The sequence below is a fragment of the Myxocyprinus asiaticus genome, chromosome 23 (genome assembly GCF_019703515.2).
Source record: "Myxocyprinus asiaticus isolate MX2 ecotype Aquarium Trade chromosome 23, UBuf_Myxa_2, whole genome shotgun sequence".
Classification (NCBI taxonomy): Eukaryota; Metazoa; Chordata; class Actinopteri; order Cypriniformes; family Catostomidae; genus Myxocyprinus; species Myxocyprinus asiaticus.
Genome location: NC_059366.1, coordinates 17337666 through 17364401, shown reverse-complemented (window position 1 = coordinate 17364401; position 26736 = coordinate 17337666). Strand labels below are relative to the sequence as shown.

The following is a 26736-nucleotide window of genomic DNA, read 5'->3' as shown; positions in this document are numbered from 1 at the left end:
ACACTAAAATCATGTTAACACGTATAATGTTAACGTCTTGATGCTTTACTTTTGAAAAGTGTATATTTTTAATGTTTAATGACTGGCCCCTTCACTTCCATTGTAAGTTCCTTACTGAAGCCACACTTTTTTGCTATATATATAATCAACATTATGCTACAAATGCTGTCGTGACAGATTTTTACATTTTGTATTAGTTTGTGATGCTTATTTGTTTGCCATGTGAAGTAGCTGAATTAGTTTGGTGTTCATTATCCAGGTATGGCCAATAGACCAATGTAGCTCAGTTTTGCCTCTGTTTGTGTATTTTTGGACTGGTGGGGATACCTGAGGGACGTTTTGGAAGTAGCACTTCGCTCGAGGTTCCCTCACTGTCACACACACACATGTTGGTGCAGTTATCCTTATGAGGACTCTCCATAGACATAATGATTTTTATACTGTACGAACTATAGATTCTATCCCCTAACCCTAAACCTAACCCTCACAAGAAACTTTATGCATTTTTACATTTATAAAATAAAAAAAAATAAAAAACATACTAAACGATGTTTTTTTTTTTTTTTTTAAATTTATTTTTATTTTTGTATTTTTTAAGCGATTTGAATTATGGGGACACTAGACATGTCCTCATAAATCACATTTATAGCATAATCACCTTGTAATTACCAGTTTGTAACCTAAAAAAATGTCCTTGTAAACCACCCAAACCCACCCACACACACACCACTCACGGTGATGCTGCGTTCTACTGCCTGGTGCAGACTCTGCCAGACGTCTAGCTCCTACTGCTTGGCAACAGCCAATCAGAAGAGCTGAGCAGGCAAACTTGTTGACCAATTAGATGAGTGGAAAGAAAAAGTGCTCAGAATTTGAGTTAGGAGCAGAGGGAGAGAGAGAGAGCAAGAGGGGAGGAAAGAGTGTAGTTCATGTGCATTTTTTTTTTTTTTTGTCTGTCTTGATGGTTAGATAACTAGGCAGAATCTGTCAGTTTTATTTTACATGATCTCAAATAAAGTCCATCACTCCAAGATGAGAGAAAGTTATCAGCTCGCAATGCCCTGTTAGCATGCATATTTCTATCAAAACTAAACGTAGCATGTTCTCTTCTAGTTTTAAATGTTTTAATGGAGACTTTTGCGTTTAACATCTGTTTTTAGACTCTCAATGACACACTTTTTAAATTCATGACAAATTTGTCAAATTGAAGCATTTTGATGTCTCTTTTAACATTGGCAATAACTTGGTTTTTAAAGTTTTAAAACTGAATATAGGACCCTTTTTTATTCACAGCTCATTGTTTTTATTGATGTTGAATCACTGTTGTTATTCTTCACCTTGTGCCAATGCCTGAGCTCACTCTGAACTTGAGCTGATTGATTTTTGCTCTGTTTATGGTTTCATACTTTACAGCTGTTGCTTCATTCATTGCAGAGGACACACCTTACTGCACTGCAGCAATGGGTGGGAAGAGGACAGAGGTGTGGCAGAGAGGAGAAAAAGAGGGGGAGATTGGGGAGATGAGAAAGTACAGGGGGGACATCGAGACAGATAACTGAAGGCACTAGGACCCAGTTGAGTGAACTCTAGCTTTCCTGTAGTTTGGTTCCTCACTGCTTAGCAACAACAAATCAGCCACCTAGATCAAGGCCAGAGCTCGTCCAATAGGAAGAGCACAGCTCCATGTGACAGAGTTTTGATTTCTCTGCAGCACGCGTGTTAGAGAGAGAGAAACGGGAGGAAGCTGATGAGGAGTGAAATGACAATGACATGTTAATGATGACATTTGGAATTTAGTTCTAATGATTAGGCAAGTTGGCATGTGATTATTGTGTAAGTATTTTGTATTTACTTTTCTGTGTAAGTGGTGCAGCTTGTTGCAAATCATACAGGTGTGCATCAATGTTTTCAGTGACCGTTTACCTGCAAAAGAAAAAAACTTTGACTATAGCTAGAGATGCTTCTTTGAGTGAGTTTGGGCGAGGTGGACCAAGTTTTGCAAGGTCAATTGAAATAAAATGGGGGCTTATAGTTCTTCATGGTGATAGCAACTTGGGCGTGTCAGGACGTGACATGGAGTCAGAGGACAGATTAAGCATTCACACAGACACTGGGCAAATGCTTTAATCAATACTTGGAAGAAAACTCTGCATGATGAAGGAGACTGACATCAACCCAAACAACATTAAAAAAGGATGCAACATTCATGGTTTGCATTACTCTTAAAGAGAGAGTCCACCCAAAATTTAAAATATTTTCGTCATTTGCTCAGCCTCTTGTTATTCTATTACTTTATTTTTTCTTCAGTAGAACACAAAAGGAGATGTTAGGCAAAATGTGTTTTCCATACAATGAATGTGAATGGTGACTGAGGCTGCCATTCTCCCAAGGATCTCCTTTCCCACAGAAGATAAAAATGTCACATGGGATTGAAACAACACAAGGGTGAATAAATGATGACAGAATTTTTATTTTTGAGTGAACTATCCCTTAAAAAGCTGGTATCTTTACATTGTTTATTCTCAAAGAATATTGAGTATATTATTCTCTTGCTCTTACGCAAAAGCATACATGTACACTCATTGCCATGCAATAAATCACACTTTTGTTGTCCACCCCACTGTGCAACAAGTAATTGCACTTTTTTTCCCCTCTAAAAGAGTGTGCTTTCCCCTCTGTCAGTGAGATATACAGTTATGGACATTGTGTTTGTGAATTGCAGATGTTGCTTGGGGAAGATGTTACCTTGAAATGCAGTGCAGAGTGCTCTGAGTAACACTCCATACCGAGCTACTGCAGTGCTGTATTTTATTGTGTGCTCACTTAAGCAGAAAATCATTTTCACTTTGCCACTCTTTAAGAAATCATCCTGACATCTTCCTAGTAGGGCTGGCCGATGTGACGATGTAATCGGATATCGAAGATGTCTTACAAAGATCCTGATGATGATTGACAATATCGGAAAATGGCAAAACCATGGATCTGGGAAGTAGAATAGTCTACCCAAAAATGAAAATTCTGTCCCCATTCACTTTAATTGTATGGAAAAGAGCAGTGGGAACATTCAAAACATCCCCTTTTCTGTTCCACAGGGAAAAATTTTTACTCGCTCTCATGTCGTTCTAAACCCATATGATTTTCTTTCTTTAGAGGAACACAAAAGGAGATGTAAGGCAGTATGTTATTCTCAGTCACCATTCACTTCCATTGCACCTTTTTGCCATGCAATAAAAATGAATGGTGACTAAGGCTGTCATTCTGCCTAATGTCATATTTGTGTTCCACCAAGAAAAAGAAAAAAAAAAAGTCAAGCTGGTTTTGAACAACATGAGGGTGAGTAAATGATATCAGAATTGTAATTTTTGAATGAACTATCCCTTTAATTGCTGAATCATGTCTTTGAATGTTGTCTGTGTTAAAGAATTGTGTCTGCACACAGGAAAGTACTCTGATTTACTTTTTTAAATGTTGTGGACTCTGCAGGTTCTCCACTGGGGTGTGCCTCTCTTTTCATAACTTGCCTACGTGCTCCCCATGCCCCCATATTTTCATTGTGTGTGTGTGTGTTTTGCAGTGGTGGTACTTAACTCATACTTGGCTGATAAGAGCTGCTCGCCATAGCATGGTGACAGTGGGCTTTTATGTTCATTGGCTGGTGTTTTTTGAAGGAGTGGTTTCTGATTGAAAGTGCTGCACCACATCTATGCCCTGATAGGCTGAATGAAGAGGAAAACCTCCTGTGATTGGACCAAACTCCTCAGATACCCTAGTTGTGCTCCCAGTTTTACCCAGTTTATAATTGTTCATAGTACCATTTATGTTTGTAAATATTGTACGTTCCTTTCTTTTTCTTTCCTTTTACTTTCCTCTTCCTTTCCTCTTTCTTTTTTCTTTCTTTTTCTCTTTTTCTTTTTTAATGTTATATTAAATAATTACAATATGAGTTTTAAATTTCCTTTTAATTTCTCGATTTAAGTTTCCTTAAAATAACTACAGTACCTCATTATAATTTCTCATCATCACAGAAACATTCTTGTCTCCTTACAACTAGGCTACATCTTATGGCACTTCTTGCAATTTATGTTACAATATACATAATTCAAAGCTGTTATTTTACAAAGTGTTGATTTGTGATGTTGCAGTGGTTAAGTGGATGGGTCCTATTATTGTGGGATACCAGAATTTCATAGTTTTGCATTTTCTTCTCAAGCAGTTTTTCTTCTGCCTCTGTTTTAGTCCCTAGTTCTCCTTTTTTATTTTCCCCAAGGTTTAACAGCCAGTGGAATACACTTAGTCTTTGATCTCATCCAGAAAATGGGATTTGTTATTCTCCTTTTATTCTCACTCAAGTGTCTCTCTCTTAGCTGTTTTCCTCAATCACTCTTTTGGTTGGGTGGGTCCAGTGTAGTGTCCTCATTCATTCTCACAAAACCCACTGCTTGGCAACAACCAATCAGACCTCATATTTTTGGAGCCCCCCCTCAGCCAATCAGGAGTGCTGAGCTATAGCATTTTATGCTCTTCAGTCCTATTGGACAATGAAGAACAAACAGTGTTGGCCCAGAGTATTGGGATGAGCAGAGCTCATGAGGTGCCCTTAAATTCTGACCTCATCAGTGTTGATGTCTGGAGGGACTGTTTAACTCTCTTAGACTTGATCAAAGTAACACCCTTTTTCTTAGACCTGCTCGCTGCCCTGCATTTCCCTGCCACTTTATCCATAAAATGTCCTGCATCGACAACATTTAAAGAATCTGTTCCAAAACTGAGTGAGCTGCCTTGCTGTTTAATGCCTACTTTGGCAGCTGCCTTCTAAGGCAGCAACTGTTTAATACAAATAGCATTCCTTACCTGAATCATACAGGAAACTCTACTCACAATTCAATAGTTTTCAATAGTTACATTAGCGACATTATACTCTAACAAGCATAAAAATGCATAGCACACATAAATATTGGGAAAAAATATAGATACATATACAACATTTTGGAATAATGTACAGATTTTTTTTCTCTTATGGAAAGAAATTGGTACTTTTATTCACCGAAGTGGCATTCAACTGATCACAATGTATAGTCAGGACATTAGTAACGTGAAAAATTACTATTATAAATTGAAAAGAATGTTCAGAACTTCTTAAACTACTTCAAAGAGTTCTCATCAAAAAATCCTCCATGTGCAGCAATGACAGCTTTGCAGATCCTTGGCATTCTAGCTGTCAGTTTGTCCAGATACTCAGGTGACATTTCACCCCACGCTTCCTGTAGCACTTGCCACAGATGTGGCTGTCTTGTCGGGCACTTCTCACGCACCTTCCAGTCTAGCTGATCCCACAAAAGCTCAATGGGGTTAAGATCCATAACACTCTTTTCCAATTATCTGTTGTCCAATGTCTGTGTTTCTTTGCCCACTTTAACCTTTTCTTTTTGTTTTTCTGTTTCAAAAGTGGCTTTTTCTTTGCAATTCTTCCCATAAGGCCTGCACCACTGAGTCTTCTCTTTACTGTTGAACATGAAACTGGTGTTGAGCGGGTAGAATTCAATGAAGCTGTCAGCTGAGGACATGTGAGGCATCTATTTCTCAATCTAGAGACTCTGATGTACTTATCCTCTTGTTTAGTTGTACATCTGGCCTTCCACATCTCTTTCTGTCCTTGTTAGAGCCAGTTGTACTTTGAAGACTGTAGTGTACACCTTTGTATGTAATCTTCAGTTTTTTGGCAGTTTCAAGCATTGTATAGCCTTCATTCCTCAAAACAATGATTGACTGATGAGTTTCTAGAGAAAGCTGTTTCTTTTTTGACCTAATATTGACCTTAAGACATGCCAGTCTATTGCATACTGTGGCAACTCAAAAACAAACACAAAGGCAATGTTAAGCTTCATTTAATGAACCAAATAGCTTTCAGCTGTGTTTGATATAATGGCAAGTGATTTTCTAGAACCAAATTAGCAATGTAGCACGATTACTCAAGGATAAGGTGTTGGAGTGATGGCTGCTGGAAATGGGGTCTGTCTAGATTTGATCAAAAATGACTTTTTTCAAATAGTGATGGTGCTGTTTTTTACATCAGTAATGTCCTGACTATACTTTGTGATCAGTTGAATGCCACTTTGGTGAATTAAAGTACCAATTTCCTTCCGAAACAGCAAAATCTGTACATTATTGCAAACTTTTGGCCGCCAGTGTATATTATACTGAAATATTTTTAGATACATTTATTAAAATAATTATTTGAAGTATAATCAAATTGACATTTCTCTTACTTTGTCCACCTGGATGGATTTGTTTATTGAACATATCACAATGCATAATGGGATTGCATTCTCTGAAAAGATGCATGCAACACTGCCTTAGAATTTGTGCGGAGTGCAGTGTATAATGACACTGTCTATCACTGTATATAAACCTGTGTGTTTTTGTGTGTGTTTTTAAACAGGGCTCTGGTGATCATCAGCACTTTGGATGGGAGAATCGCAGCTCTGGATCCTCTAAACCAGGGACGCAAACAGTGGGACCTGGATGTTGGATCAGGCTCTCTAGTGTCCTCTAGCCTCAGCAAACCAGAGGTACTGCACACAGTCTCTCACATACTTTGCAACACACTGTGTTCACGCAGGGTTGTCACGATACCAACATTTTCAGTAGTCGGTATAACAGCACTCTTGTTTGGGATATATTGCATGAATATAATAACAGTACAGAACGTTTTTTTTTTTTTCTTTTTCTTTTTTTTTTTTTTTCAAATAAAGTGCTGCACAACAGAGCATCACAGTACAAATGAAAACATGGATGAAAACTTTTATTCAGTACAACAGCACTCTTGCTTGGGAAATAGAGCTTGAAAATAATAATACTAATAATGATAACAACAATAAATATTATTACAGTGAATATTACATTATTCTATACCATACAATTTCTTCAGTTTCACGTGCCTGGTTGAATCTAGCTCTTAATTTAACGTGAAGGCTTTTACACCTCCAGATAAGCATTTGTTATATGGCCCAGTGTGATTAATAAAGGGCAAAATGCTGCGATTTAATTATACAAATATATAGTCTGCAGGTGCTGCACATTTCACAGTGAATGATCACTCTGTCGTCTACAACACGCAACGCATGCTTGATGCTCATAATGTGGCGTTTTTCACTTTGAAGTGCACAGCTCATGCAGACTGTATATTTATTTAACTTAAATGCATCCTTTTGCTTTAATAATCACACTAGGACATATCATGATTTTAATTTGATTAGTTGTCCACTTCGGTGTAAAAGGAGGAAAGGCCTAGGTATACTTTGTTTTTAGCCTGATCTCATGAAATTTACATGAACATGACAAAATATTTGAAATTCAAAATTTACATGCTGTATAACATGTTTGGCTGCAGTTTTTCAATGAAATGTCCAGCTGGGGGTGCCAAAAGCAAGTAAAAAATTGTTGTATACAGACGCGGTTTTAAGGTGAATTAAAAAAAAAAAAAAAAAGAAAAGTAAAACATACCTCATTTACCTAAAACGTTTGCCTGAATACTTAAAAAAAAAAAATTTAAAAAAAAAAAAAAAAAAACTCTGCGAGACACGATGCAGCAACCAAAGATGTCTGTCTGAATGTGTATGACTGTTGCAATGGTGGTATGAATTTAAAGACACAACATTTTCGAGAGGATTTTACTGTTTTAAAACTGTTAAAAATAAAGCACTGCCTCAAAACAAAATCAAAACAAAAAAAAATAAAATAAAAAAAATCTAGATAAACTAATCAACCTCACTTTGTTGGTGAGCAACCTTTTGACCTTCAAACCCATCCCCCAAATCAAACAACCTAATATTCCAAAACAAAACAAGCAACTGTATACATGATCAACATTTTGCACTTCGCTACCAGTAGTAAGCGCTTGTAATTTTTCACATTGTGATGCAACAAAAGGTTTTCCGAAGGTTGATTTTGAGGAGTTTGAGCTTGTGTGTATGTGTGGGAAGGGGTGATGTATTTGTTTGAACCACTTTACCGACCCTACAATATGCAATCAAACTGAAAACAAATAAAGAAAATCCAGCCTATCCAGTAGTTTTCTCAACTCAACATTCAATATTATATGAAAGAAAACCAAGTCACATTTGTCCATTTGGCCTACATGTAAAAACCCATCTGGAGAATCTAAAAGTGGATCTAAACATTCTGGAGCAGACACATTTTTGCGAAATCCCCCCATTGGATCTCAAAAAGCCCAACATCCATCTGGATTTAACGAGAAACCAAAAATCAAAAATTCATCCGAATGAATTTTACCAACAATTCCTGGATATAAGAGCAGTGTTCCCACAACATATTCCAATATATACAGATGGATCCAAATCTGGAAATCAAGTGGCAGCTGCCTTTGCAACAAGTCAACTGTGTCAAGGCATCCGCATCCCCGACCAAAGAGGCAAATGCTTTATTACTAGCACTGAAGTTCACTGAGACTGTTCCACAGAAATCCTTTTTAATGATAACTGATTCTAAATCATGTCTGGAAGCATTGGAGTCTATAAGAACCGATCACCCAACAATCGTGAAGATTTTAAACAAAGTGTCATCTCTGGAATCTCTGGAAATGATCAAGCAGACAGAGCTGCCAAAGAAGCATTATCCTTAGAACCAGTAAAATGCTCTCTTCCATTCACAGACCTAAAACCAACATTAAACATATACACTAAAAACAAATGGCAGTCAGAATGGGATCAATGTTTAACCAACAAATTACGGGAAATAAATCCTGTTGTCAGGACAAGACATGTATTCCCTTTTAATAATCGTTGGGATCAAGTCACTTACACTCAATGCCGGATAGGACACGCAAGGCTCACACACCAATTTTTACTATCTGGAGAAAATTCACCAAAGTGCCCATCCTGTCAGAGCCCACTATCAATTAAACATGTAAAGCTTCTACACACTTGAGGAACCTGTATTTTTCTGTTGACACTTTTGAGAAGGTTTTTAACCAAGTAAACCCAAATTTAGTTTTAAGGTTTTTAGAAAAAATGAATCTTAAACACCTTTTTTAGTTTTACGCTTGAATAACTAAACTGGCTCTTGCCATGAATATAGCCATAGAAGCTGGCATGGCGTTTAAAAAAATAAAAAATAAAAAATAAAATAAACACCACTTTACCCCAGAAGAAACTGAGACATGGCTTAAAGAAAATTGGGTCTGAAACAAGTAACACACACATGAACACACAGATCACAGACTTGTACTCACTGGAGACTGAAGACTAGCCTGGAGGAAGAGCGTTTGGCTGCTATGCACTTATGCGCTCCTGCACACAAACATCCTGAGAAACAAATAGTAGCGCTGCAGTAACACTTGGCTGCTTTGCACAATATTTTTTGGTTTTCTTTTTATTGTATGTGCATTAGGGTTACGTGGTATACTGGCACTAACCAAATATCATGATACCAAACATTTAAAAATGGTACGATATCATCTTGTTGTTAATTTCAGTACCATATTAAAGTATGCTGCCATTAGCTAAATGTAATGTAATGTGAGAGTTTTGAGATGAAATCAAAGACCATTTGAAAAGAATAATAAAAAAGCCTCTATATGGCCAAGTGTGATCATTAAACAGCAGAAAGATGTCATTTAATTAAATAATATACAGTTACATGCACTGCACGCCACAGTATACAGTAAATAAGAGGCTCCTCTCTGCCCTCTCATCTCCTTCACACACACACACAGTCACAAACACGCACACAAACGCAACTCGCACTACTAATGCTTGATTTTCTTGCAGTGTGTCCAATAGTATCCATCTGCAAAGCCACAGATCAGTGGGTTGAGTGTATAAACTGCTGTGAACTCTATAATGAACTCTTTCTCCATTGCAGCTCAGATTTCAGCTCGCAAGTCGCGGGAAGCTTGATATAACGAACACTTCACAAACAGGAAGAACTTAAAAGATCTTTCAAAATAAGAGTCCCGCTGAAATGAGAGCACTGTTCAACTGATTGCGTGAAATTGAAGACATTATTACTAAAATATTAATATTCAAAGCAGTCGCAATAATAATCATAGGAACAATAATATGATATTAAGTGGTTATATTATTAGTATTATTATCTGTAAGCAATATCACACAAGCAAGTGTACTGAATATCAGCATGTTGTGATTCAGCTATGGCAGCCTTTTACCTCAGGTAATCAGATTGTTTTCATTTAATGTTGTCATTAATACTGTAAAGCTCTGGTGTGCAACTTTTTATATATATTGTTGAAAAGTATTATATTTTCATTTGATTAAAGCTGTACAGTATGTATTTGATTAAACACAATTTGAACATAACATTTAATTAAACCATTTAACATGGAATCCAGAAAACAGAAAAGGCATAATTTGTATCTAAAAGACATTATGCAGTTCTTTTAGACAAGTAATTTGTGTAATTTCATCAAAATTATGAGTTTTTTTTCATTTGTTGCCTAAGTATCCAGTTAGTATTGATACCGAGGTACCAGGGCTGGTATTGTACCAAAGCCAAAATTTTGATATCAGAGCAACCCTACTGTGCATTTTTTAGGTTATTCAATTTATTGCACCATTGCTTGTAAACTATTCTTAATTTTATTTTATAATAAGTATGTTATGAAATTGTGATTCGTTTGTGCATTTGTGTTGTGTAGCTGTAGGATTTTTCTTAGTGTGTGTAAGTAAACTGTAACTGAGGGTGGCTCTCACATTCATGTTTATATGTAACAATGCAGTACAGAATTCATGCATTTATACTTCTCTTTACTTACTTTCCACTTTTCTTGCTACATGCATATGTATAGCTTCATGTGTGTGTGTGTGTGTGTGTGTGATTGTGTTGACCCCCTGTCTGGTTCGGTGGTAACCTGAAATGCCTGGCTGCTGTGCATTCAGCCACCCCATTGGCTAGAATCTTCCAATCTCCTCCCCTTTTACCTCTGGATGCCTAGTAACCAGCCATTCTGATTGGCTCAGGCTGTGCCTTGCAAGGCATTCTGCTCAGTGATTAGAGCAGTCTACCCACATCTGATTGGCCCTTGCCATGGCGCCAGTCGAGAGCAGTCACCTATAGCATGCCACAGCACAAGGAGAGAGGCCAGGAGTAAACAGCATTGTCTGCAGAAACACACTGTCACAACACAAGAGGGGGAGGAAAGAAAGAATGAAAGAGAGAAAAGAGGAATGAGGAAGAGAAGGAAAGGAAGGAAGAAAGAAAGATGGGGGTGGGGGGTGGATAGTGATGCCACTGAGAGCGTGGTGTGAGTCATGCTGAGAGGATTGAAGAATGAGGTAATGCCTTATGTGTGAGATGATGTCATTTATAAGAATGCTGACCACCCCCCACAAACACATATACACATCCTCATCTATTAATCTTTTGAGTGAACAGTTTTAATTGTTAAGGCGCTTTACTCCAGTGAGCCGAAAAGCTGGTATTTCTGCATACTATCTAATGCTTGAGGCTTGTTTCCGTGTGATGTACGCAATAAAGGTTTTCACACACTGTTAGGCTTGTGTTACAGAGAAACAGGCGTTCATAAAGTCAACAGGTGAATCTCACAAAAACATGTCATGGACAAATTTCACCCTAAAATCAAAAGAAAAACAGAGAAGTGGGGGCCTGTGTAGCTCAGCGAGTATTGAGGCTGACTACCACCCCTGGAGTCACGAGTTCGAATCCAGGGCATGCTGAGTGACTCCAGCCAGTTCTCCTAAGCAACCAATTGGCCCGGTTGCTAGGGAGGGTAGAGTCACATGGGGTAACCTCCTTGTGGCCGCTATAATGTGTGGTTCTCACTCTCGGTGGGGCACGTGGTGAGTTGTGCAAAATACAACTTCTCTGTTTTTTTATTGTGTGCTCTAAGTCCTCGTGGTGGCGTGGTGACTCGCCTCAATCCAGGTGGCGGAGGACGAATCTCAGTTGCCTCCGTGTCTGAGACCGTCAATCCACGCATCTTATCACATGGCTTGTTGAGAGCATTACTGCGGAGACGTAGTGTGTGTGGAGGCCCACGCTATTCTCCACGGCATCCACACACAACTCACCACGCACCCCACCGAGAGCAAGAACCACACATTATAGCGACTATAATATAGATTCGTCCTCCGCTACCCGGTTTGAGGTGAGTCACTACGGCACCACAAGGACTTAGAGTGGACTGGGAATTGGGCATTCCAAATTGGGGAGAAAAAAAAGAAAAACAGAAGTTGTATTTTGCCTAATGAAAACTAGACTTGCATTTCCAGGCAGCAAAGGCCTTAAGGGGTTAGTTCAACCAAAAATGAAAATCCTCTCATGATTTACTTACCTCTTAAGCCATCCCAGATGTGTATGACTTTCTTTCTTCAGCAGAACACAAATTACGATTTTTAGAAAAATTTTGAATCTCTGTAGGTCCTTAAAATGTACAGTAAGTAAACGGGTGCCATCTGGCTGCTGGCTGTTTGATGGTCCTAAGGCATATTTAGGTAGCATAAAAGTAACCCACACGACTCCATTCGATCAATTAATGTATTATGAAGAAAATCAATAGGTTTGTGTAAAATAAAAATAGATAATTAAAACTTTAGTAACTTTTAAAAAATCGCTTCCTGCCAGCAGTCGACGCATCAGTGATGTAAGCGCTATGGCACATTCACGCGAGAAGTCGGAAGCACGCGCTTTGTTCATTTCAAACAGAAATACAGCTTATAACACAAATCTGCTTATAAAAATCTTCATTTTGGTTCTGCTGAAGAAGGAAAGTAATGCACATCTGGGATGGCTTAAAGGAGTGTAAATCAGAAGAGAATTTTTGGGTGAACTAAACCTTTAAGTGTAAAGTGTTAAAGCGCGGTAACATTTACCTTTGCATGGCAAAATACTACGGGCGAAGAAGTCGTAGGCGGATGTTGAGTGCCAAGCAGCCTATTTTTATGCTGCACTTTTACTCTGAGTGAAGTTAAAAAGAAACTCGCTGCTAAAATGATATCCTTGTCTATTGTGAATATTCCGTGTTGCTGTGTATGAAGCACCACCCACACAGAGGTCACTGCCAAACCAAGCAACTTCGTATTGGTCAATGCGACGAATTTGCCTGTCAAAGTTCACCAAATTGAACTCCATGTGAAATCTGCAAGGGGTGATTCTTCGCCACTGGACGTCCATCGTGAAAAAATCACGATCGCACAAATTCCCATTAAGGTGACTGCATTTCGACCGTGGAATTTTCCCGTGTGGAAGTAAATGTGACCGCACCTTTAAGATTTTAGGTAAGCTTAGGTTTTAGACTTTGGTTCTGTGTAAATGAAATGCTCCATTATTAATCGTTGCTGTTGTCAAAAACACACATCTTGTGCATGAGAATCAACACACAATGCGACAGCATCTTTGAAGTGTAAGGGTGGCTATTAGGTTAAATAAATGGCAAGAAAATGAAACAAATCACAATTCAGTGTGCAAATATTATGATGATGTCTTTTACAATGCTAAAAATTCTATCAGTGTGAATGGGAGACTTTGAAGACTTTATTAAATTTATAAAAACTATAATCTTTGAAAAAGTAAGAAGTTTATAAAAAAGCAAAATTAGAAAGCACTTCTAATGCTGCAGTTATCTACAAAACAATGGAGTGCAGCGGTTTGGGCTGAATACATTGCAGAAGTTTAGTACGTAAAACAAATCAATGTTTGAGGTAAATTAAAAGAAGATAAAAAAAAAAATGTTCACCCAGAAATTTAAATGGTGTCATAATTTACTCACCCTTGAGTATACTTACCCGTATGAGAAAATAATGAATGGCTTTGTCGTCTTTCCAGTAGAATTACGCTTGCCAGGTCAAGTGATCACTTCACTCCTATCTTGGAATCCTTGCACTGGCTCCCTGTCAGGTTTTGTGTTGATTTTAAAAATCTTATGCTTACCTACAAGGCTTTGCATGGTTTGGTTCCCCAATATTTATCTGAGCTTTTAACCACATACACACAAACACAATCTCCGCTCCTCTAAATCTGTTTTTTTAACTGTTCCTCAGACTCGTTTACGCTCTATGGGTGACAGGGCATTCTCTTATGCTCCGAAGCTATGGAACTCTCTACCCTCAGAACTTAGTTCAGTCTTTTAGTGAGTTTATATCATGTCTTAAAACTTTTTTTTTCCATGAGGCTTTTAATTGATACTATTGTATTCAATTAATTTAATACTATCACTTTATTTACTGTGTTTTGTCATTAGTTGTTTTGAGATGCATGTTTTATCCATTTGTATTAAGCTCTGTATTTTGATATTTTATTCTTTCAATGTAAAGCGCCTTGAGAGGCCTCTTTAAAGGCGCTATATAAAAAAGTTTTTTATTGTTATTATTATTATAATTGCAGTTGATAGTGCTTAGCTTAGCACCCAAAAGCATCTTAAAAGTAGTCGGCGCGACAAATTCCAATTCTTCCGAAGGCATACAATAGGTTTTAGTGAGAAACAGCACACAATTTAAGTCATTTGTCAGTGAAAATCTTAACGTCCATTGCACATTCATGAAAGCTATGAGAGAAGCTTATTCACAGTGGCTGATATATTCACGTTAGAACTTGCATTGTTTAGAGCTAAAAACAACAAATTCTTGTGTGTTAATTCATAGTACTAATGTTCACTGAAAAGTGACTTAAATTCACCGAAACCTATCATATGGCTTCAGAAGACTTGCAATATGACCAGGGTTTCCACAGATCCTTAAAGTCTTAAATTCAGTTTTCCAAAATTTAAGGTCATAAGTCTTAAATGATACAACAAAAGTCTTAATTATCATTTAAAGTGGTCTTAAAGTTGGGGTGGAAAGATGGGAATCGTGATATGATCTAATGTGATTATCAAACTTCGAAAGAATACGATATAATTAAATAAATGCATGTGCTGCGTCCTTCAAATTGAAAACGCGACACTGCGTTGTATTTTCTCCAAGCATGCGGGTGCTTGTGAGTGTTTCCAGCTGTGCAGAGCAGTTCACAATCATTAGGCCATATCGGAAATTTTTGACAAACTATCACTAAAGATCAACTGTTGTTGATGATGATATAGTGTTGATGAAATATGACAATGTTTACTTTTAATTGTTTATATTGTAATACGTTGTAGATTTTTGTAGGAGTGCACATTTTATATCCCTTATTTGTTTGAATGAGCAGCTGGAAGTAATGAAGCACAAACATTTCCAAATAATAGTCCCTGGTGTATTTCAAAATTAAAGTGCCTTTTAAATTTAAAAGTTCTATGCTTTTAATCAAATACTACCATGATGTGTAAATACTTTACAATTTTAAAAATAGCTAATTTGCTTTCTTTTCGGGGGTAAGTAATTGATGTCAGCTTAAGAGAGATTTTGCTCCTTTTAAAGTCCTGAATAGGCGAAAGGGGCGAAAAAACAAAAGTGGGATCAGAGGTTTCTGTATCACATAAAGTAAAATGGTTTATGTTGTTGTTTTTCTTGTTAAAAGGCTGTCTGTAGACCTTAAGTGTGTTGTTTACTTGATATGTTAAACTTTTGGGTGCACAAAAGGTGTGTGTGTGTGTGTGTGTGTGTGTGTGTGTGTGTGTGTGAGAGAGAGAGAGAGAGAGAGAGAGAGATTACCATCAAATGTGTTAGAGAGAGGGGATTGTGCCTTGCTTGATGTAATGGTATGTGTCGTACCCAGTGGAGCGATATCGTTTGTGGGAGGTCATTGAGTACACAGGGATATCCTGCCTGCATACACACACACACACACACACACTCTTGAGCACACTATACTTTCAAACCTCTCTTGATCCCTTAAGACAAGAGCCAGACTGCCCTTGGCTAAACCTCTCAAATTGAATGTGTCAAACAAGATTCCAGAAGTAATTGCCAACAGCTCAACAGAGCGATTCATGTCAGGTGGAGGGTTTCAGTTTGGTGTCATGGTTTCATGGCTCTGTAATGCCATCATCACAGCTGAGGTGACCAGATGTTTTCTGGTGGTATATCTTTATTTACTTCATGTGCTGTGATCTCTAGTGATTGCACTTACTGAACTGCTGCCAAATTTACATTAACTTGTACTTGCATGTGAGCAACAGTCAAATTGCTGATAGAAGAATGGATAATGTTAATAACTTCTTTTTTTATTTATTTATTTTTTTAATATAGTTACCCCCCCCCCAGCAAAATGAATGAGATTTGAGCACTTTAGTGTTTTCAGTAACTGGCAAAATTGAGTAATAATATTTGTTTATTTTTTGGAAATTCATAACTTCTTTTGAAGATATTTGTTTTATTGTTTTTGCTCAACAATTTTGATTTGTTAACAAAAGGTTTAATATTATTATTATTATTATTAAAGAAATAAAATTATAATTACAATATAACAGAAATTAGAACTTTCATTAGACTTGCCCATCAAATGACAGACCATGTATCAAAAACAGCAGCCTCTGGGGCATTTTCAGTGGAATACATAAGAAGTCAGCACAAGATTTTCCATTGAAGTGCAGACACACCTTTGCCAAGCCAAATATGCTCGGGTCAGAGAGTGCACTTCAATGGACCCTTTTCACACTTCCGGGTTTTGGAACATGGAAGTAAACGATTGTTGGGTGAATTTGAATAGCGATGAATGGGAGACCATGTCAAATATCATTTTTGCTTATCCATTTGCTCCAACATCAAAAGAAAACTTTCCAAATTAAGAAAAGAAATTGAGAGCGATGGATTACGAAAAATTTACTGTCACTCTCTCAGCAGCTGTTTTAGAAACCTCATCGCATCTGTGGTAAATTGTTTTTTTTAATATAATACAAATTAAAATGTTATAAATTTACTCTTAATTAATTACAAAAAATTCAAATATAAAAAAGTTTGCTAGATTTATGTTGCTAAATTAGGCAGAAAGGCATCAATACAGTCTGTAAAAACTAAAGGGTCCATATCAGGCTGCCTGCCAGGTCCTGTTCCCATCTCTGGCATCCACTGCAAGAATAAAATAGATTTATGACATGTCCAAAGTGAGTGACTTTTTACCACAGCTTTGCATATGTTTAAATAATGAAGCAGACTGACTAGAGATAGAGATGAAAATGATACTCTTGGGGAAAAAAAAAAAAAAAAAAAACTGCCTTTTACATTTTACAACTTGTGGTTAAGATTTTTAAAAGCTGGACTTCATTTTAGGCGAGTTGTAAAATGTTCTTGTTGCGTAATAAAAAGCCATGTTCTGAAGAGTCATTTAATTTATGATCTTAGAGAGTTTATCATAGTTTGAGTTCTTTGAATCTGAAATAAAATGTTTCCCCCATTCTGATGGTTGATATGAACATTAACTGAAGCTCCTGACCTGTATCTACATGATCTTATGCATTACACTGCTGCCACATGATTGGCTGATTAGATAATCGCATGGATGATTGTTGGTGTCAGACGGGCTGGTTTGGGTATTTCTTTAACTGCTGATCTCCTGGGATTTTCACACACAACATTCTCTAGAATTTACTCCGAATGATACCAAAGACAAAACACATCCAGTGAGGGGCAGTTCTGTGGACAGAAACACCTTGTTGATGAGAGAGATTAACAGAGAATGGCCAGACTGGTTTGAACTGATAAAGACTACGGTAACTCAGATAACCGCTCTGTACAATTGTGGTGAGAAGAATATCATCTCTGAATGCTATTCTGAGATGCGGGTTGGTGATGTTTTGGCGGCATGAGGGGGACCTACACAATATTAGGCAGGTGGTCTTAATGTTGCGGCCGATCGGTGTATAAAAAAATATATATATAATTTTTTTTTTATTAGACACGGTTATCCATTTTTTTCTACTTGTGAAAATGTATGCAAATTGATACATTATTTAAAAATTAATAATTGTGCTATATAATAAAAATATTATAAATGTAATACTTGGTTAATTAATAAAATGTTATACAAAAATTCATACAATTTCAAAATAAATGTATGCAATTGTTATTAATTATTGACAACTTATTTTTATGAGACACCATAATCCAATTTGTATACATGTGAAAATACAAATAAATTAACAATCACTGAAAAAATGTAAATACTAATATTAGACAGTTGAAGTCAGAAGTTTGCATACACCTTAGCCAAATACATTTAAACTCGCAAATGGGTCTTCCAAATGGACACTGACCCCAAGCATACCTCCAAAGTTGTGGGAAAATGGCTTAAGGACAACAAAGTCGAGGTATTGGAGTGGCAATCACAAAGCCCTGACCTCAATCTGATAGAACATTTGTGGGCAGAACTGGAAAAAGTGTGCGAGTTCTGGCCAAAATTCCAGCAACTTACTGTGAGAAGCTTGTGGAAGGCTACCCAAAATATTTGACCCAAGTTAAACAGTTTAAAGGCAATGATACCAAATACTAACAAAGTGTATGTAAACTTCTGACCCACTGGGAATATGATGAAAGAAATAAAAGCTGAAATAAATCATTCTCTCTACTATTATTCTGACATTTCACATTCTTAAAATAAAGTAGTGATCCTAACTGACCTAAGACAGGGAATGTTTTCTACGATTAAATTTCAGGAATTTTGAAAAACTGAGTTTAAATGTATTTGGCTAAAGTGTATGTAAACTTCTGACTTCAACTGTGTGTGTGTGTGTGTGTGTGTGTGTGTGTGTGTATATATATATATATAAAATCAGTAAAATTCATGTCTTAATGAATGTATACATTTTTATACAACAAATACATTTTCAAATGTAATTTTACATTTAAAAACAGATTTAAACTAAATTAACTTGCAATCATGATCCATTTTGCCTTGGTGTGAAAAAAGATGATGCATTTAATCTTTTAAGCAGACAGAAACAACTTTATACAATTTATGCAATTTGCATAGCTGACAATGCTCTGTAATAGCTAATGACAATAATGAAGTACTGGATATCAGCTGCAGAAATATGTGTGCTGCTCTAATTGTTTGGCTCTAAATGTCCGTTGATTTAGGTTGTAGTTGTGCTGAGGATGATTGAAGTCTCACCCAACAGCAGCAGATCCTGGAGAGCCGGAGATCAGACACATAGATCACATGATGGATTAACTCAGTGTATCACATTAATGAGTCATCATCAGTGCAGTACACACACACACTCTTTAAACTTCTGACCCCCAGTACCACTGCCTAAACACCGCAAGCTCTTTACAAACCCCACCCATCCACACATGATTGACAGAGTACCTAATCCCTTAATTTTTCAGCCAATCACAGTGGTTGTTTTTTTTTTTTTTTTTTTCTCCAGGTGCTTTTTTCTCTTAGTGTTTCTCAGGTTCCTGTTGGTCCATACCAAGTGTCAAAGTTAGATTAAAAGCAACAGGAAGTTAGTGATCTCATTCCCCCCTTTGTATGCTTAGGTGTGTTTGAGCTGAGATCATTTCTTGGATTAGGGTCATTTTGCTTATGTAATGGCCTTGATTTCTCTTTATAATTGTGTGCGTGTGTGTGTGTTGGTGCTTGTGTCCATTTGTACATGTTTAGGGTTGTGTAACTCTTCAGACAACAGTACACTGAGCAAATGACACACAGTGTGATAATGTCTAAACCAATAAACACACACTTGAAGCTGATTGGTCAAAGTTTCAGTGTATTCTCTCCCTTTGTCTCTGTCCAGCATGGTCCGCTTGTTGTATTCACCCTTCTGTTGATGATCTGAAATATGTTTAGATGGTATTGTCTTATGTTGAAGCATGTGCCATTTCAGCTCATTTACAAAAACAGTCAGATCAACAATAATGAGATCATTTCGGTTTGATCAAGTTTTTGCATCAGGCACCATATACCATGATGTACTCATAATTTATCTTTGCTCTTCAGATTTTTGGGAATAAGATGTTCATTCCATCTCTGGATGGAGCTCTGTTCCAGTGGAACAGAGACAGGGAGAGTATGGAGGCTGTCCCATTCAGTGTCGAGTCCCTCCTAGACTCTTCATACCGCATCGGAGAGGATACTGTGCTGGTAGGGGGCAAGTCCCTCACCACGTATGGCCTGGGCGCATACAGCGGCAAGGTAACTCAAACATATGCTAATGCTGCTATTATAATGTCACTGTTCTGTTGGTACAGTGTCTTGATTTTCATAAAAATAAATGATTGATCTACCTTTCTCCAAACACTTTTATCATAACACAGTAGTCTTTGTTGAGCCGCTACTGAATCTACAGTGCCAAAAAATGTTTTATTTGAGTTCAGTTTGCAGTCTGAATGAAATATGATGATAAAAAGACACACTCAAATTTAAAAGCTCACCATTCACACACACTGTGGACTAAATGCCAAAAATTGCTCTCATTTTTTCAGAAAACCCACAAATAAAAATAAAAAAAGATTCCAATTATTCATAAATAAAGTTTATAATCTTATGATTTTTTTGTTTTATTTTTTTTATTTGTAAGCATGTAATTCTGGTTCTGTTCACTCTTATCTCACCTTGAAAAGTCTTATTTTGTTCCACCAGATGGCAGAAAGTACTACATTTTTTTTTCTCTATCACATTCCATCACAATACACAGATCTAAAGTTTAGGTGGCGCTCTAACGCATTTTAGCCATCACAGATTTGCTCGTCCATAGACATTCAGTCTAATTTTCAGTTTATGCACCACCCTCATTGTTTCATTGAATATCTCGGCCTCTGAATGGACTATAAATTCAAACTAGGTGTCATTAAAAAGCTGAGATCTTCATCATCATCATCATTGCGTTGATGTATTACATTTTATCATCAATTGTTGAAAACATATTTTTATGATGATTTGTTTAGCATGCTTTTCCTGCTGGATGGCATATTTTGTTCTGGACATATAAGATATAACATTAGATTATTCACGCAAGCAAGCACACAGACAAGTAAAAAAGGGCTAATTTTTTAGACAACTGCCTAAGGTAAAAACATATCAAGTTTTTAGCTATTTGGGGCGTACAGCAAAATTAATCGGTGCATAAAAGAGACGTATGTGTATGAAAAAAATCTTTCAAACTGTGGTATTAGGGCAACAAAATAAACTGGCACATTCCTGAGAATGAGAACTTGTCCATTTAAGTGCCATGTGAAAGACTTTTATATTCAAATGAATATTTCTACCCCACTACCTCTAGGGGGCGCTAATTTACACCACAAATGTTTTCAGGCCTTCTTTCGTGTAACATAAATGCAAAAGTGATGGTGTTCTCTGAAAAGTTCAGTTTCTATTCAGACGATACCTCATATGCCTGACCTATGTATACGGGGACTAAAGTTTTAAATAAAAGAAATGTTTTGCGATATAGTGCCCCCCTGTGGACCCGCTGGCTTTGATAGTTTAAACAAAATCAAACAAATTTTGCTCAATGAATCTGTAAGTGAGTGCTTACTGAATTAACATCTGATTTAATGACTGGATGTTTATGACCGACTGTAGTTAAAAATACATATGCAATAAAGAGTTTGTTTTAAATCTAATTTTAACATTTAAATATGTTAAAAAAAAAAAAAAAATTATCTCTCTCTCTGTAGCTGAAGTATATCTGTTCAGCGGTGGGCTGCAGTCGGTGGGGAGAGGAGGAAGGAGAGCCAGAGGACGGGCTGTTACTCCAGAAAACACAGAAAACAGTCAGAGCAGTGAGACCTCGCAATGGCTTTGAGAAGTAAGAAAGACCCTTAAGGGGGTCGCACACCGGACGCGTCTGGCAGACGACATGGCGCGTTCTAAAATTCGAAACAACTGTTTTCAATGAAGGTATGCACACCGCCGCCGCCAATCGGTGTCTGTCAGCAGCGCCCAGCTATGACTCCGGAGGCTGCTCAAATTTCTGCTGCGCCACGGAGCGCAACTCGCATATTTTCCATTAAATTCAACCCAAATCATCATCAAAGGACAGATTAATTACTTTTAGCGTTCTTCATTCTTGAACAAGTGAAAAACCTTGGTAACTTTTGTGTGCACTGTCTGCAACGTGAACTGCATCGACGTGCTCCGTGTTTGATACCTGTGCCATGTCCTAGCCGTGACGCGGCGTGGCGCTTCTTGTCCAGTGTGCGACCGCCTTTAGGCTTCATTCGCACGCTATTGAAAACTGTAAGTGACCTTAATTTATATCTTAAAGTCAACATGAAACAGTATTTGCATCTCATTTTACTCTAATGAACCATGCACAATAAGATCAGTAACATGTATTTAGAAAGTAAATAGGGTAAATTTTAATTTCATGTTGACTTTAAAAATTAAACTGAGGCAGAGAGATGCAAGGTTAGAAGTAACCCTTGTAAAATGTTCTCTTTTTCCTCTCTCTGTTAGATGGAACTTCAGTGTGGGAAACTTTGAGCTGAAATTTGTCCCTGGAATCCAGTCCAACCTCAACTTCCTGGAGGGGGAGGCGTCTAATGGGGAGACCTGGCGTGAGGTCAGACATGAAGCACAGCGCGTAATCCAGGGGGAGACTGATGCACAAACCAAAAAGCATGCTAATACACATTCAAATCCACACACTCAGGTAGAGGGCTTAGACTTGATCATCAAAGTTTCTGTGCCAGACTGGAAGGTCATGGCCTTCAACACAAAACCAGAAGGACAACTGATCTGGGAGCATCAGGTAACGTGATGCCATATGTTACGTTATACTAATTAGTTCAAGCTCAAATTTTTTAATGAACAAATCCATAATTCATTCTGATTTAGTCATTTATGTCTTCCACTCTTTGTTTTCTGTTAAGTTTTGCACACCCATTGCCTCTGCGTGGTTGGTGGGAGGGGGCAAGGTGATGCCCATCAGCCTGTTCGATGACACCTCCTATACCCCCCACTCTGAGACCGAGACTCAGGAGGACGATGACATCATGGAGGAGGCCCGAGAGGACACAGAGTCTAGCGTATACTTGGGTAATGCACATTTGAAGATTGTTTTGCATGCATTGGGGCCGTTCACATAGGACATGTTCTTGAGTCAGGCTGTGCTGTTTTTGTTTTACTGGATTTTCTTCATAAACTTGCAGACATTTTTTGCAGCAACTTTCTGTTTTAAAGACACTTTTTGCATGAATTTAAAAGATTAAAAAAAAACTTTTCCATTCTGTTGTGCTCCATCTAGCTGTTTTTGAACGTTGTTTGTGTGAACAGCTCCTAAATATGTGAGACATAGACAAACTGATAACATGCGAGTCACTGCTCTAAAATGTATTTATCTGTTAAAGGGATGTTTCAGGGTCAGCTATACCTTCAGTCCTCAGTGAGAATCTCAGAGAAGTTTCCATCAAAGCCTAAAGCTCTAAACGGTCGGGGCACCAATTCAGGCATGATACCACCACCTACCGTCAAATGGAAACCCCTCATCCGTGAGTATATTACACCTCATAAATGCAAAAATATATACTCAAGCCTGAGTAATTGTGTATGTAATGCTTGACCATTTCCTCCTAGACTCACCCTCCCGTACTCCAGTCCTGGTGGGCTCAGAGGAGTTTGATAAATGTCTGAACAATGATAAATTTTCTCATGAGGAGTACAGCAATGGAGCTCTGTCAATACTGCAGTATCCGTATGGTAAGAACAACAGTGCTCATGAATATTGTGTGCAAATACATGGTTTAATCCGCCATAAGCAGTAAAATCCTGGACAGCCAAACCTGTGGTTTGAGAGAGAATTTGAAATCAACCCTCCTCTGTTTCCACTTGTAGATAATGGATACTACTTTCCATACAGTCCTCGTTACCGCAGTCGTCGTGATGAGACAGCAGTGAGTGTTTTGCTAAAGAAAGATAGAGGGGAGTCACAGGTGAGAAGAAAAGATCCTGTGCTGCTGCTGCCGTGGTGGAAAGAGATTCTGGGTACAATCATCTTCTGCATCGCCGCCACCACCTACATCGTCCGCAAGTTCTTCCATCCACCCACAACATACGTGCGGGTAAACAAATGCTTACAATCAAATGCACTGATGTACTTCTGATACAATCACACTGTAAAGTTGCCTAAGTTGTAGTAAGATCTCTCACTGTTTTTAATTTCTCTGCGCAGCAAAGGAAGGAGTCTGAGACACAGTGTCAAACCGACTGCAAATTTGAACTGGACATTACAGAGCCCAAAGAAGTTGTCATCACAGAGACTCGTCCTAGTGAATATGTCTCCAGGTAACTGAGCAGAAACTAAAGGGTAAAATGCTATTCCCATGCTAGTCTAGGTTGGTTTATGTGCAGTTTTGGTGCTGGTATAGCTGGTGGATCAGCATAGTGTTCACCAGCAAAATGTAGCTGCTGGTGAAGCTGGTCAACTAGTATGGTTTTGCTGGTAATGTTAGTTAACTAAGCAAGACTTCATGGTTAAACTAGTTTGAAAGCCATGTTGGAACACCAGCCTCGCGTGTGCTTGACTAACATTCAAAGTGCAACATATGCATGTGACCAGCTGTTTGAAATATCATAGGTGTTTTAAGGATTAATTGATGATTGATTAATTGTCAGTTAATTTCAGCACATACATAAAGAAATCATCCACAGTTAGAGCTTGCACTGTAGCTGAGAGCTGCTTTTGTAATTTCTGTAAACATTATAAAACAAATTAATGCTAAATGAAACTAATTAAGTTGACTAATATAAATGCGTTACATTACGGTGGACTAAAATTTATTTAGAGGAAAACACCAAAAGTCTCATATATAAGTTTCTATATTTGTGGATGGTGTGTGGAGTTAATACTGTTTTTAGTAGTGTTAATCAATTAATTGCTTGTTAATTCCTGAAAATGTACATCGGCTGACTAATGTCAGGTCTGACTGGCTCTTCTGGTTCTGACAATATATACAGTTGAAGTCAGAAGTTTACATACACTTAGATTGAAGTCATTAAAACTAATTTTTTAACCACTCCACAGATTTAATATTATCAAACTATAGTTTTGGCTATAAGACATTTAAGACATCTACTTTGTGCATGATGAGTAATATTTCCAACAATTGTTTACAGACAGATTGTTTCACTTTTAATTGACTATATCACAATTCCAGTGGGTCAGAAGTTTACATACACTAAGTTAACTCTGCCTTTAAGCAGCTTTGAAAATTCCAGAAAATTATGTCAAGCCTTTAGACAGTTACCCAATTAGCTTCTGATAGGAGGTGTACTGAATTGGAGGTGTACCTGTGGATGTATTTTAAGGCCTACCTTCAAACACAGTGCCTCTTTGCTTGACATAATGGGAAAATCAAAAGAAATCAGCCAAGACCTTAGAAAAAAGTTGTGGACCTCCACAAGTCTGGTTCATCCTTGGGAGCAATTTCCAAATGCCTGAAGGTACCACGTTCATCTGTACAAACAATAAGTGTGAACACCATGGGACTACGCAGCCATCATACCGCTCAGGAAGGAGACGCATTCTGTCTCCTTGAGATGAACGTAGTTTGGTGCAAAAAGTGCAAATCAATCCCAGAACAACAGCAAAGGACCTTGTGAAGATGCTGGAGGATGCTGAGGTAGACAAGCATCTATATCTAGGGATGCACCGATCCGATACCTGGATTGTATCGGCTCCGATACTGAAGCTTTTAGACAAATTGTGTATCGGTCCGATGAGCCCGATCCAAATCCGATACTGTGCGTTAGTCATGTTCGTTACTGTCAAGCTCCAAAATGACATAAAAGAACCATAAAAGCACCATTAAAGCAGTTCATATGACTTATGCATTTTATTCAAAGCCACTTGAAGATGTGCGATAGCTCTGTGAATCACAAAAGGCTGTGCTTAATAAGTAAATATATAGAATGCGCAGCGCCAGCGCGTTAGTGAATGGTGCTGCTCTGTTGACACAAACTCACGCACAGGCTGGTGATGCACTCACTTATAATATGCATTTAGAACAGCACCGGTGATGCATTTGACCAGAATTTGAATAAGAAGCGAATTAAACTACTGTGAACTTGCCTACAAACAGACACATGCAGGATTTCCTGGAGAGTTTAGAATGTCATAATAAAAGCGTGAGGGTTTAAAAAGTGCACGATTTAAATATATTACTGTTGTATTTAAAATTAAAAGTCAATAATAATAATATTAATAACAATTTATTATTATTATTGTCATCATTATTATTTGTTTACAATTTATAACAATATTAAAGTTGAATGGGTTTCAAAAAATAACTGTGTGAATGAAAAGTGGACTGTTGTCTTACAACTAAATTGAACAAAAAGAGATCTGAATCCTTTAAAGTCCAGATGCAAGTTGAAACATTTTAGAAAAAAAAAAAACCTGGTTTCTTTTCTACTGTAGACTTGAAGACTGGAATTACTGTTATTTTTGCTGCTACATTATCCAGTATACTAGTTAATAATAAAGTGTTTCTTAATAAGCTATACATTTATATTGAAATAATGTGTAGTTAGAGGTTTGCTCCCAATTAGTTCCACACAATAATGTAAAGATATTCTAAACTGATTATGCAAAAAAACAACACTGGTGTAGGCTTGGGATCGTTATCGGCTGATACTGAGATTTCCGATGTCGGAATCAGCTCGGAAGAGAAAAAGTGGTATCGGTGCATCCCTATCTATTTCCACAGTAAAACGAATCCTATATCGACATAAGCTGAAAGGCTACTCAGCAAGGAAGAAACCACTGCTCCAAAGCCACCATAAAAAAGCCAGACTACAATTTGCAAGTGCACATTGGGACAAAGATCTTACTTTTTGGAGAAATGTCCTCTGGTCTGATGAAACAAAAATTTAATTGTTTGG

General features: G+C 37.5%; 1 protein-coding gene across 2 annotated transcripts in view; it reads left to right on the top strand.

Moving 5' to 3' along the window:
• LOC127414221 (eukaryotic translation initiation factor 2-alpha kinase 3-like) overlaps positions 1-26736 on the top strand; it is a 47893-nt gene that overhangs the window by 7434 nt on the left and 13723 nt on the right. For both annotated transcript variants that reach the window (XM_051652089.1, XM_051652088.1), the window contains exons 2-10: positions 6440-6569; positions 19852-20046; positions 21531-21661; positions 22312-22606; positions 22728-22893; positions 23205-23345; positions 23431-23553; positions 23689-23915; positions 24026-24138. In XM_051652089.1, coding sequence (XP_051508049.1) covers positions 6440-6569; positions 19852-20046; positions 21531-21661; positions 22312-22606; positions 22728-22893; positions 23205-23345; positions 23431-23553; positions 23689-23915; positions 24026-24138 — 1521 coding nt within the window. The remainder of the gene's footprint in view (positions 1-6439; positions 6570-19851; positions 20047-21530; positions 21662-22311; positions 22607-22727; positions 22894-23204; positions 23346-23430; positions 23554-23688; positions 23916-24025; positions 24139-26736) is intronic.